This window comes from Pleurodeles waltl, chromosome 4_1 (genome assembly GCF_031143425.1).
Source record: "Pleurodeles waltl isolate 20211129_DDA chromosome 4_1, aPleWal1.hap1.20221129, whole genome shotgun sequence".
NCBI lineage: Eukaryota > Metazoa > Chordata > Amphibia > Caudata > Salamandridae > Pleurodeles > Pleurodeles waltl.
In genome coordinates, this window is record NC_090442.1 from 416,565,933 (window position 1) to 416,578,866 (window position 12,934).

Genomic DNA, 12,934 nt, shown 5'->3' on the forward strand with positions numbered 1-12,934 from the left:
TGAGGAACACACACTCAGTGACTTCACTCCAGACCAATAGGTTTTTATATAGAAAAATATATTTTGTTAATTTATTTCTAGATCCACAAGATTAATTTAGCAGGTAAATGTATTAAACGAAAGGTACTTTGCATAGTAATACTTAGAACTTTGAATAGTATCAACAATGTACACAGTGTTCTTTAAAATGGCAAAAGGCTATTTTAAATGTGGACACAGTGCAATGTTCAACAGTTCCTGGGGAGGGAAGTAAAGTACAGTTTTTGAGGTAACAAACTTGCGGGTTCAGTCTCTGGGGCATAGGTAGCCCACCGTTGGGGGTTCAAGATAACCCCAAACACCTAGCACCAACAACAAAAGGGCTGGTTAGGTGCAGAGGTCAAACAGGAGCCAAAATAACATGGTCGCCTATGGAGACAGGGGGTGCTCCGGTTCCGGTCTGCTTGCAGGTAAGTACCCGCGTTGTCAGAGGGCAGACCAGGGGGGTTTAGAGGAGCACTGGAGGGACCCCAAGTAGGCACCAAACACGCACTCTCAACAGCACTGGGGCAGCCGGGTGCAGGGTGCAAACAGGGCATCGGGTTCTCAGTGGAACTCAATGGGTGGACCCGGGGGTCACTGCAGGCAGGACACAGGAGGGCTTCTCGGGCAAGCCTTTGACGGTTCAAGAAGGTCCACCTGCTGGTCACTGTTGCACCGGTGGTCCGTTTGTCACGAGTCTGGGGGCTGCAGGTGCAGTGCTTCTCAAAGCGTTTGATATCTTCATCCTGGGCAGTCGCAGTCAAGGGGGTCCTTGGGATTCCCTCTGCAGGCGGCATCGTGGAAAGGTCAACCCAAGGTGGGCACTTGGTCGCCTGGGGGTCCTCTCTGGTCAGCTGGTTCCTCTGGACACGGGCCAGTGGTGTCTGGTGCTGAGTCACTTGGACTCCCGCTTCTGGAGTGAGCTGGGAGTCCCTTTAAAGATGGTTTCTTTATCTTCTTGTTGGACAGGTCCGCTGTCCACAGGAGTTTCTTGGTCCTCGCTGAGGCAGGCAGTCCCCTGGAGGCTTTTCAGGGGTCGCTGGTCCTGCAGAACGCGTTGCTTCTTCTTTTGCATCTTTAGGCAGGAGACGGGCCTGTAGGGCCGGGTCAGAGTCAGTTGTTTTCTCCTTCTCTTTTCTGCGGGGTTTTCAGCTCAGCAGTCCTTCTTCTGTCTTGAGGTCATCCGGAATCTGAAGAGCTGGGTTCAGGGTCACCCCTAAATACTAAATTTAGGAGTGTGTTAGGGTCAAGGAGCAGTAGAGGGTGGCTACACCCTCCTTGTGCCCACACCCTCTCGGGAGGGGGGCACATCCCTATCCTTATTGGTTCTAATCTTTCAAAGCAATATGGAGGATTTCTCAAGGAGGGGGTCACTTCAGCTCTGGACACCTTACGGGAGGTCCTGGCTGAGGCGGTGACTTCTCCTTGTTTTTCTCATTATCCCTCTGGACTTGCCTCTAAAAAGGGGGGGGGGGGTTCTCTGGGGGGCATGCATCTCCACTGTTGTAACACCACGCCTGAGCGTTTGAGGCTCACTGCCAGGTGTTACAGTTCCTGCAGGGGGCGGTGTGAAGCACCTCTACCCAGGACAGGCTTTGTTTCTGACCACAGAGTGCACAAAGGCACTCACCGCATGTGGTCAGAAACTCGTCTGAAAGTGGCAGACTGGCCCAGACCGGTCAGCCTTACAGTAGTAGTTGGGCTAACTTACAAGGGGCATCTCTAAGATGCCCTCTATGTGCATTTTTCAATAAATCCCACACTGGCATCAGTGTGGGTTTATTGTGCTGAAAGGTTTGATACCAAACTTCCCAGTATTCAGTGTAGCCATTATGGTGCTGTGGAGTTTGTAATGGCTACCCTGCACTTACAATGTCTAAGAATTGACTTAGACACTGTAGGGGCATATTGTGCATGCAGCTATGGCCTCACCTGTGGTAAAGTGCACCCTGCGTTAGGGCTGTAAGGCCTGCTGAGGGGTGACTTACCTATGCCTCAGGCAGTGGTTTGTGGGCATGGCACTCTGAGGGGAGTGCCATGTCAACTTTGTATTTTCTCCCCACTAGCACACACGCTTCAAGGCAGTGTGCATGTACTGAGTGAGGGGTCCCTCAGGGTGGCATATTACATGCTGCAGCCCTGTTAGGCCTTGAAAGGCTGGCGTGGTGGCTAAAGTTTATTGTAATTTTATTGAAAGCATATGTCACAAAAAAAATGCAGCCTCCCGTATGCTTTAAATAAAAAGTTGAAAATGAAAAAAACAATGTTACTACTGATTTTTTTTTTTCTTCTTTTTTTTTAAACTGGAAGCCTTTCAGTTTAGCCTTGCATTTTATTAATATTTGTGAAGAAGGCCAGAATGAATTCACAGGGAGCTATAATACCACATAAACATTTTTTATCCAACTTTAAAATGGAGATGGAAAACAAATCCCCATCAAACTGGCACCTGACTTGGAGCAAAATTAATAACTGGTATTTAAAGTTGCTATGAAAAACATACTTTATACCAGATTTGCCACTGATAAGAAAGGAACTACTTTAGGCAGATGTGAACGAAGTGGTATTGCTTTGATCAGTCCCTCAACGTGAACAGATCCAATGGATAAAGTAGACTAACTCATTGCTGCATGCTGCATGTGGTCGTGGCAGAACCAAACTGTGAATGACAACTTGACAGATCAATGGAAGAAGGTAGTTGACCAAAAGACCCTTTATGTAAGTATGTATGTATGGATGTATGCATAACGTTGTCTTGAAGACCAGACCCAAAAAGATAAACATAAAAAGGGTGCTGCCCATGCATTCGTTGGATCACTGACCATGGTTTTGCCCTAGATTACTTTCCTCTCCGTTATCGAAGCAATTGGAGATTGTTGCGGATAATTGGGATACAGGGCAGGTTGGAGGATGAAGGCTTTACCATCCAGTAAGTTTCATGCTTGTTTCCCAAATGAGTATTATTTATAGTGTCATGATTATGAGGGGTGGGTGGTGGTGAATGAAGGTGGTGCTTCTGTTTTAATGATGTAAGGTAAAATATACTGATTTAACTATATTGAGTTGATCAAAGCACTGAAAACAAATTTTCTCACATAGGTGAATGGAGTTGTATAGATCTTACATACCATTCGATAAGTTCATTCTAATTTAAAATGCTGATTATAGACACTTAGAGAGTCAACTAAAGGCAGAGAACAAGTCTAGGAGTCCAGGTGGAAGAAAATGTTAAAAAGTAATCTGTCATGGTTAGTTATGGCCTACTTGTACTTACAATATGTTCAAAGTATGTAATTCACCCTTTAATCTATGGCTTTAACTGTTCATGACTAGATGTATCTGATTTTGTGCACTTAGCTAAACACACCAGAATAGAGGTGAGGCTTTCGATGTATTCATGAAATTAAAAAAATATATTGTTATATTTTAATAGGTAAGGTGATTTCGTGCAATGAGAAGGAGCCAGAACAGAAAGAAACCCCGCTTGTGAAACACAGTCCTCCAGCAGTTTCCCCTAAGCACTCTTCAATGGAGCCAGCGAGGAATAGCGATTTACACAGCAATGAATATCCAGTGGAGCGCCCAAAACTCCTTGGAGCGGTTCCAACTCCAGTCATCATTGCTGAACAAATTTTCAAAAAAACAGACGGTGGTAGCAGCTCGCCCACCTCCCCCAATGGGGAGAAACCTGTTGAAAGACGGAGGGATGCCGCAACTTCTCCGCCACCTGTCCACAAAGACTGCTTCACGTATCCCTCGCCACCCTTGGGCAAAGTCGCTCACTATCCAAATAATATTGTTATCAGCAAAGCTGGAAAGGAGTACAATAAAACAATTTCAAAGGCGAATGTCAACGTACTGCAGCGCAGAGCTCAGGTGTTGGCCAACTTGCACACCGAAAATTTATCGGCTGAGGAGGTTGAAGATCGGATGCGTCACAGTCAGATGATTGGTCGGGACCGAAGTGCCTCATTCCGAGACGCAGCATCCCAGCAAGCTAAGTATGAGGCCCTGATTAAACTGCAGTTGATAAAAGAAACACCAGTTCAAGTGGAGATACCTGTGGAGGTTGAAACAGACTATGCCACAAATCCTCACAAGCCACAGTACTCGCCTACCAGACCTCCTGCCAATGGCTCGGACAATATCAACAAGGTTTTAACCAGTGAACCAAGCCCATTCATCCCGCTTGGCAAAACGGTTACTATCCCCGCTGCCACATCTCCTACCGAAAAGAAATTTACTCGCAAAATCCCTTCGCATAGCATTCATGATTCCAGCCAGGGACGGGTTCAAAATGACATAAGGAGAACTTGTTCACTGCCCAGGCCGACAGGATTTAGGCCTCAAGGGATATCGGTGCAGTTTTCTGGTCGGGGAGCAACAGAGGAATCTCGGAAAGAAGCGCTACGTCAACTGGGCCTATTGAAAAAGACAGCGTGATGATAAAGTTGATGGGTGGAATGTTGCGGTCTCTCAGGTGGCTTGCCTTAGGGCGCGCGAGACCAGTTGAGTAGGATTCTTCACAAGTGTTGGGCGTTTCACAACAACAAAAGACAGCTGTCCTCTTGCAAACAAGGGAGTAGTCAGACCTCAGCACGTACTGGAAATCCATCAACAGCTACGTGACTGAGAACCGTATCCGAGGGGGGACAGGTAGAGAAAATGTATGGTTTACACTCAACGAGCCTTGTTTGTGTAGAGGCAGTTTCCCACAGTAAGCACAGACTTTGTTAGTTCTACTTGTAAAAGGACCTGTGTGGTTTAAAAACTGTACTCTGGCGTACTTGGCGAAAACACACCTTCAACAGAAGCCATATCGATTATTTAAATTGGCTGAAAGTAGCGTTTTAAATAATCCAGTACTTTACGATTCGGAGAACCGACAGGAGTATCCCGAACCCACATTGTCGGAGGTCTCTACTCATACTCCATGCACTGGCAAGAGAGGAAGAGGTTTTATTGCCTTATGTAAAATCTAGTTACTATTCTATGCTGTGAATGCCTGGGGAACCCCAGGTAAAACTCAGACATTGATGGGTGAGAAGGACGAGGTAATAAAATTGTCAGCTTTGTAATAACTATATATACTTATAGTTTTTGTGTGTGTGTGTATGTGTGTGTATGTGTGTGTGTGTGTGTGTGTGTGTATATATATATATATACACACATATATATATATATATATATATATATATACACACACACACACAAATCTATATATATATATATATATAAACATATGACGTTAAAACATGTAGCTATCCGAAGGATTTGTTTTATATTTAGTCCGTGTTCATCAGATTATTGCCTAGCCACCTGTTTTTGGGTACGAGACTTTCACATCCACACCTTCTTCACCAAAGTCCTGTTCGGCATATTGTTTCCTCCTGGTAACACATCTGATGTGATGTGATGACTCGGAGGCACATCCCGTTTCTCAGGGGTGCCCCGGAAGCACGTGCACACATTTGCTCCGAAGCCTCTCAAGCTTCTGTTTGTGACCTTCCCTGGCCCAGTCAGTCCAGGGCTGGACCCGGCCCTGGAAACACTTGGTGTAGACCGTGACAGTTCAGCTGACGGCATGTGAATGTAGGCTTGTGGCACAACCTGTAGCTACATGAACAAACGCATTGTGAAGTCAGACTAGACTTATTGTGAAATGTTTCCAGCACCGGCTGCAGCGTGTGTTTCATTAACGCTGCATCACACGCTTTGTAATTACCTCAAAAGGTGTCCGGATTGATGATCTGTTTCTGGCAACAACTTTCTGGCTCCTCACATGCCCCTTCGCACTCCCCCCCCAACTGAACTCAACACATGCACGTATGGTGGTTGTGCCGTGAGTGGTGCGTTCACGTTTTGAGACTATTATTTTTAATCCACATACATGCTGCAGCGTTTGGTATGTTGTTTCATGTTTAGGCATGTACGTCACCAAATGAACAACTGAATCCACAACGGATGTCATGTTTTAAGTATCTGCATTCCATATTTGATGATTAAAGTAAATGAACCTTAATGGCACATGGGTAACAAAGACAACAATTTTTTAAGTGTGCAGATGAACACAAGGTGCCATAATTCTCCGGGAGTGCCCATTTAGTGCTACTTTCTTTCAACATGGGCCGAGGGAGGGAGTGGTTCCGCGTTACGTGGAACATCTCAGAAAAATGTTTCGATTTATTTTTGCCATTTTGGTCACAATTTTCTTTCTACTCAACACTTTCATTTCTGACCATTTGTTTTAATAAGGTACCTTTTCATATTTGAAAACATCATATTTTACAAATAATGACTTGCGAGAAGTGATATAATTTTAGTACTGTAACTACACGAATCTTGTTTTAATTAAAAGAAACATCAATTAAAGTTTTCTCCAGAGTTTGAAAGGGAAACTAGTATTGACGAGGGTTTTAGTTAAGATTTCAAAAAGTTATTTCCAGCCCACCAGTCACTGGAGTTGAAGCAGCATTGAAGGAGTGTAATTACCTGTGTATTTCTAACACAATGAAGTAGTTTATCGGGCGATGAAGCAGTTCATGAAATTAAGAAAATGATCCTGACTTATCTATACTTTATTTACTAGAATGTGTATTTTTCTCCCTCTGTTCATAATACAACTATTTATTTTGCTGTGCGTTTTATGGGTCAAAATCTTCATTGCAACGAAAATGTTAACCTCAAAAGCCATATTGTATGTAATCTGTGAAGCCACGATGATAGCTGCTAATAAAGAATCTCTTACTAAAAAATGCATCTTTGTGATATGTTGTGGTTAATAAAAGTTACAATAGGTCGTAGCTCAGTTGAGGAGGGCTGTGTACTCTGGGTCAACACAGTAGGCCTTCTAGTACCAGTCTTGGATTGAAGATGTGTTTATCATGTTTGGTAGGGATGGCGTGGTTGTGCTGCTGGAGAGGAGGTCCATCAGGCAAGACAGTGACAAATAGGACACGCCACAACTTTATTGGGAGAATAGGCCACTTTAATAGTACAGGTCTGTATTTCAACATCAAATTACTTAGGCCAAGTGCCTCACAAAACTAATAAAACCTCACTGATGAAAAACAGAACCTCCTAACCTCCACCCCCCTTATCAAACTCCTCCTTTCCCCTCAAATCTCCTCATACCCCTCGCCCTCCCACCCCCACAAAAAAACTGTCAGTTATCATACGCCTTCTGACATCACCGTTCTGTCCATGTCTCCTTTGGCCAATCCGTCCTTTGCTCCCTGACCATATCCCCCCATCCCTGTGCTGTGGTCACCCACCCTGAGAACACCCCATCACTAAAAAGCACCCCGACACCGCTGTAAGTGAAACAGACCTGTCTACCAGTGGCAAGAGAAAACACAATTGGACCTGCCTTGTTAAAACTGCAACAAACCTTGAAAATGCAATAGCCTGAAAGGAGGGATGAAATAATCTTGCTTATCTGCCCATGGTTGTGACGACAGCCAGAGGCCGTCCCACAATATGCACCAATGTAAAACCTATTCTAGCCCCGCCCACAGCTCATGCCACCAGTGACACCCTGTTGTGTCTCATGGGCAGAACCAACTAGCCCAAAATTCGCGGGGGATACTGCGTTTCTGGATCCCCCGGGCCCTCATTGGGCAAGGCAGTACCAAATAAGACACTCTACAACTTTACTGGGGGAAATTTACACTTTAATAGAGTAGGCCTGCAATTCAACATCAAATTATCTCAGCCAAGTGCCTTACAAAATTAACAAAACCTCACTAATAGAAAATAGAACCTCCCCAACCCCTTTAGTAAAATCTTTCTTACCCCTCAAATCTCCTCATACCCCTTCCCCCTAAAGCAGTCTTAGTCATCATGCACCCTCTGACATGACCATTCTCTCCCCTATCCCCTTTGGCCAATCCATTGCTCCCATACCATATCCCAGCCATCCCTATGCTGTGGTCACTCACCCTGAGACCTGCCCCATCACCAAAAAGTGGCCTGACACCTCCACCCAAGAAAACCCGGAGGCTTTTTCCTACACCCCCTAAAGTGCTCGGTCCTCATAAAGCCTACAGCTAGACATTAATGCTACAACCTTTCCCCCAGCACCCAGCAATTTTCGCCACCAACAGCCTTAATCTATCAAATACCCATCTCTAAAACAGACAGGTGAACTCCGTCTTGTCAAAACAAAGATGGATTCTCCTGCACAATCTCCTCATGTATCTGATAGAGACTAGTTGGAGATTCCTTACCTTCAAATTTCCCTCAGTCATCAAACTGGATCTGGAGATTTTTCTTCGAGCAAAACCCTTGCTCGGTAGGTAGCGACAGTCGACTCCGCGGGCCTGGTAGTCGCCGTGATGACTTTGGGAGTAGTACATAGACACCACCTCAGCGCAGTGACATCAGTTTGTTTCTTTGCGTGCCACGCGCTGATCTGGAGAGAGCTACCCTGGTCTCTTTTTGACTGACTTCGACCCTTTTGTCGAGTTTTTCATGAGTTTTTTTGGTGCGTCGAGGATGTCCCAAAAGACCGGTTTCAAGCCGTGCGAGGACTGTCACCACATGGTTTTGGTGACGGATCTGCATTGGGTTTGTTTGTGGTTCCTGGAGCGCGACGACGACTCAGTCGTGCTCCGCTTGCCGGACCATGCACCCAAAGGCCTGAAGGGAGTGTTCTCTTAACCCCATGGCGGCCCGCCATTCAACTCAACGTAGGTCCCAGGCTCGCTCGAGAGGAAGGTCTCGAGACCATTCACGGAGCCACCACCATTAGTCTTCTTCCAAATCTTCGGGCACAAGTAAGAAAAAGAAGAATAAGTCAAAGAGGTCCCGAGACCCTTCGACTTCGCCCCAACACTCGGCTGATGCGACACAGGAGGAGCGTCGACGCTCCAGGCCTCCATCCTCTGAGCCTGCTTCTGTGTCCGCTCCACGCTTCCCCGAATGTCCGGGAGCCGGAGCAACCCCTGCCTAACTTAGAGTTCTATGAGGCCATGCGCCTCATTTTTGGGCAGACCGACCCCGATACAGCACCTTCGGGCCCTATGGGTTTGGTCGAGGGGCCTTTGGGCTCCGTGCCAGTGGCTTTGGCTCTGGCCACCGAGGTCCCCTCCAGATCCATTTGCGGATCCGCACTGACACCGGTCGTGCCACTGAGACCTTCCCTGGCACCCGTTCGATTGTCGACGTTCCCAACATCGGTAGTGCCCACTATTGACGTCAACCCGATCCTTATCCCCGACTAGTCGGGGCGGTGCCGCCTCTGTCCTCGATGGGGCCTACTCACCCCAGGTCAGATTTGGACCTTTTTCCCCTATGGGTACGAATTTGGGGAAGGATTGGACGCGTCCGTAGACTCCTTTGAATACCAGGATTACCCATCTTTGGACTGGGCACAGGAATTGGGCGAGGCCGGTGGACTGGACACCTTTTCAGATGCTGGCATGCTGTCTCCTCCTACCGTGGCTACGGCGGAGGGAGCGACTTAAGCTATGGTGGTCAGTAGGGCGGCTGAAGTCCTTGGTCTTGAGCTACCTACTGTAGAGGTCAGGTCCAACCTCCTGACGGAGGTGCTTCAACCAGGGTCTTCCACATCTGAGCCCCTTTTGCCATTCAGTGAAGCCCTCACCGATGTCCTTTTGGGTACTTGGCCCAAACGCAACACAGGGGCTCCTGTGAATAGGACTATTGCATGCCACCATCGGCCTGCCCCGAACGACCTTAAATTCCTGTCCCAACACCCCCACCTGAGAGTCTTGTCATCCAGGCTTCCTCTTCCTCAGGTGCATTCCCTTCCGCACCCCCGGATAGGGGATCAAAAAGGCTGGAACAATTTGGTAAGATGTTGTTTTCTTCCTCCAGTCTTGTGCTGCGGTCTGTGAAGACCACATGCCTTTGGGCCACTATACCCATTCTCTCTGGGATATGGTTGCGCAAGTTCTGCTGCAGATACTGGAGGAGGCCCGTGCTATCATCATCATCCAAGCTGTCAACGATGGCAAAGTTCATGATCTGATGTGGCCTGGACACAACAACTCTCTGGGCAGATTGGTTGCTACAACAGTGGTCTTGAGATGCCACGCCTGGTTGCGTACTTTTGGTTTTTAGGGGGATGTCCAACAGTCTCTCATGGACATGCCCTTTGATGGCTCCTGTCTCTTTAGAGACAAGGTGGACTAGGCCTTGGAGAGATTCAAGGACTCCCAGGCTATAGCTCGGTCCCTTGGTCTTTCCGCTGCTTCTCACCCTCAGCAGTCTGCATTTCACGGCCACGGAAGGGGCTCCCTGTCGCGTTCCCCACCCAGCCACCGTGCCACCCATGCTGTTCAGCCTCTGCGTGGCCAGGGTCGTGGAATCCCACGTGGCGTAGGACAGGGAAACAGAGGTCTGCCCAGTCCATCCCTGCCCCGCTGGAGCCTCCAAACCCTAGTAATCCATCCCCTCACTCTGATCCAGTTGGCGGCAGGATTCACCATCACCTGCCCCACTGGGAATCCATCACTACAGACAGGTGGGTTTTGCAGATAGTTCAAAAGGGCTATTCCCTCCCTTTTAAATTTGCCCCACCAGCCATGCCTCCATCTATCGGCCAACTTCTGGAGAGTCATTTGGCACTTCTCCGCCAGGAAGTCGCTGCTCTCTTGGCCAAAGGAGCTATAGAGAAGGTCCCTGTGCCAGACGTAGGTCTTGGTTGTTATTCCCGCTAGTTTCTGGTGCCAAAAAAGGACAAGGGCTTACGTCTTAACCTAGACCTTCAAGACCTCAACTACTTCCTCAAAAAGGAGAAATTCAAAATGCTCACCCTCGCTCAGGTTCTGTCTGCCTTGGACCCGGGAGACTAGATAGTAGTATTGGACTTGCAGGATGCTTATTTCCACATTCCCATCCTGCCTGCCCACAGACCTTACCTCCAATTCATGGTAGGTCACAAGCACTATCAGTTTACCGTGCTCCCCTTCGGCCTTACCAGCGCCCCTCGGGTGTTCACAAAAGTGATGGCGGTGGTTGCAGCGCATCTGCGCAGGTTAGGGGGTCTTAGTCTTTCCCCACCTCGACGACTGGCTGTTGAAGGCAGACTCGCACCAGAAAGTCGTCTCCCACCTTCAGACTACGACAAGCCTCCTGCATATGCTGGGGTTCACTGTCAATGTGCCGAAGTCACACCTGACTCCCTCTCAGATGCTCCCTTCCATCTGAGCTGTTCTGGACACAGTGCATTTTCAGGCTTATCCTACCGAAAAGCGAGTCCAAGATATTCAGGCAATGATTCAGATCTTTCACCCACTGTCTTGGGTTTTGGTGAGACTGACTCTAAGGCTGCTGGTCCTCATGGCCTCCTGCATCCTGCTAGTGACACATGCCAGATGGCATATGCAGGCTCTGCAGTGGGACTTGAAATTCCGGTAGGTGCAGCATCAGGGGAATCTCTCAGACATGGTCCAGATCTCAGAGGGGACTGCGAAAGACCTGCAGTGGTGTCTCTTGAATCCACATTGGGTCCATGGCAGATCCCTCTCCCTTCCCCAGCTAGATCTATCTATAGTGACAGATGTGTTGCTTTTGGGTTGGGGCGGCCACATGGGAGAGGTGGAGATCAGCGGCCTCTGGTCTCCGGTGGAGTCAGGGCTCCATATCAATCTCCTGGAGCCCCGAGCGATCAGACTTGCGTTGCAAGCATTTCTTCCCTCTCTCAAAGGGAAAGTAGTGCAGGTGTTGATGGACAGTACTACCGCCATGTGGTACTGCAACAAACGGGGCGGAGTAGGGTCCTGGATCCTTTGTCAGGAGGCACTACGCCTCTGGACATGGCTGGAACATCAGGGCATTACCCTGATGGTTCAACATCTGGCGGGTCCTCTCAGCGCCAGAGCAGACTAACTCAGCCGTCGATGCACAGCCGATCACAAATGGCATCTCCATCTGGAGGTGGCACAAGGTCTCTTTCAGCTGGGGACAGCCTTGGTTAGATCTGTTCACCTCTGCAGAGAACGAGCAATGTCTGCTGTTTTGCACTTTGGAGTTTCCAAGGCGGAACTCACTCGGAGACGCTTTTAGTTTTGAGTGCAACTCCAGCCTCCTTTCCGCCTATTCCACTTCTGCCCAGAGTTCTCAAGATGATCAGGAACGACCAGGCCCAAGTCATCTTGGTAGCTCCAGACTGGGCACGGAGAGTATGGTATCCAGAGCTATTGAGTATGGCCATCGATCCTACACTCAGACTGCCTCTTCGGGCGGATCTTCTGTCTCAGCAGCAGGGGATGGTTCTCCGCTGAACCTGTCTAACCTCCACCTTAATGTATGGAGATTGAGCAGTGACAGTTGACGACTTTTGATCTTCCATCCGAAGTCTGTGATGTTACCTTGGCAGCTAGGTATCCCTCCACCAAATCGGTATAACCTGTCATTGGCATACATTTGTGGCATGGTGCACCAACAAATCTGTTTATTCCCCTCTCTGCCTCTCTATCTGAGGTTCTTTTGTTCATTCTTTCTTTGGCCCAGCAGGGCTCTGCTTTGTGCACCCTTAAAGGGTATTTATCTGCCATTTTGGCCTTTCTTAGATTACCTGATCAGCCCTCACTCTTTAAATCTCCTGTTGTAAATAGATTCCTAAAAGGTCTCACCCATTTATTTCCTCCCACTCCATTTATCATGCCTCAGTGGGACCTCAATCTTGTCCTTACTTACTTAATGTGTACTCCCTTTGAGCAGATGCACAATTGCCCTTTAAGGCTCCTCACTTTCAAGACTGTCTTTCTTGTTGCCATCACTTCTGCTCACAGGGTGAGCTTCAGGCCCTTTCGTTCAAACCTCCATTCTGGTCTGTGCACCCTGACAAAGTGGTGTTGTGCAAGGTTGTTACACCTTTTCATGTAGGCCAGTCCACCCACCTGCCTACTTTTTACGCACCCCCACATCCTTCCCATCAGGAGGA

General features: G+C 48.0%; 1 protein-coding gene across 2 annotated transcripts in view; it reads left to right on the plus strand.

Annotated features, from left to right (window-relative positions):
* The window catches only part of PROSER2 (proline and serine rich 2), a 184,711-nt gene extending 177,933 nt beyond the window's left edge, over positions 1-6,778 (plus strand). For both annotated transcript variants that reach the window (XM_069228652.1, XM_069228653.1), the window contains one exon: positions 3,455-6,778. In XM_069228652.1, the coding sequence (XP_069084753.1) occupies positions 3,455-4,464 (1,010 nt within the window). In that variant the 3' untranslated portion in view covers positions 4,465-6,778. The remainder of the gene's footprint in view (positions 1-3,454) is intronic.
* The last annotated feature ends 6,156 nt before the right edge of the window (positions 6,779-12,934 follow it).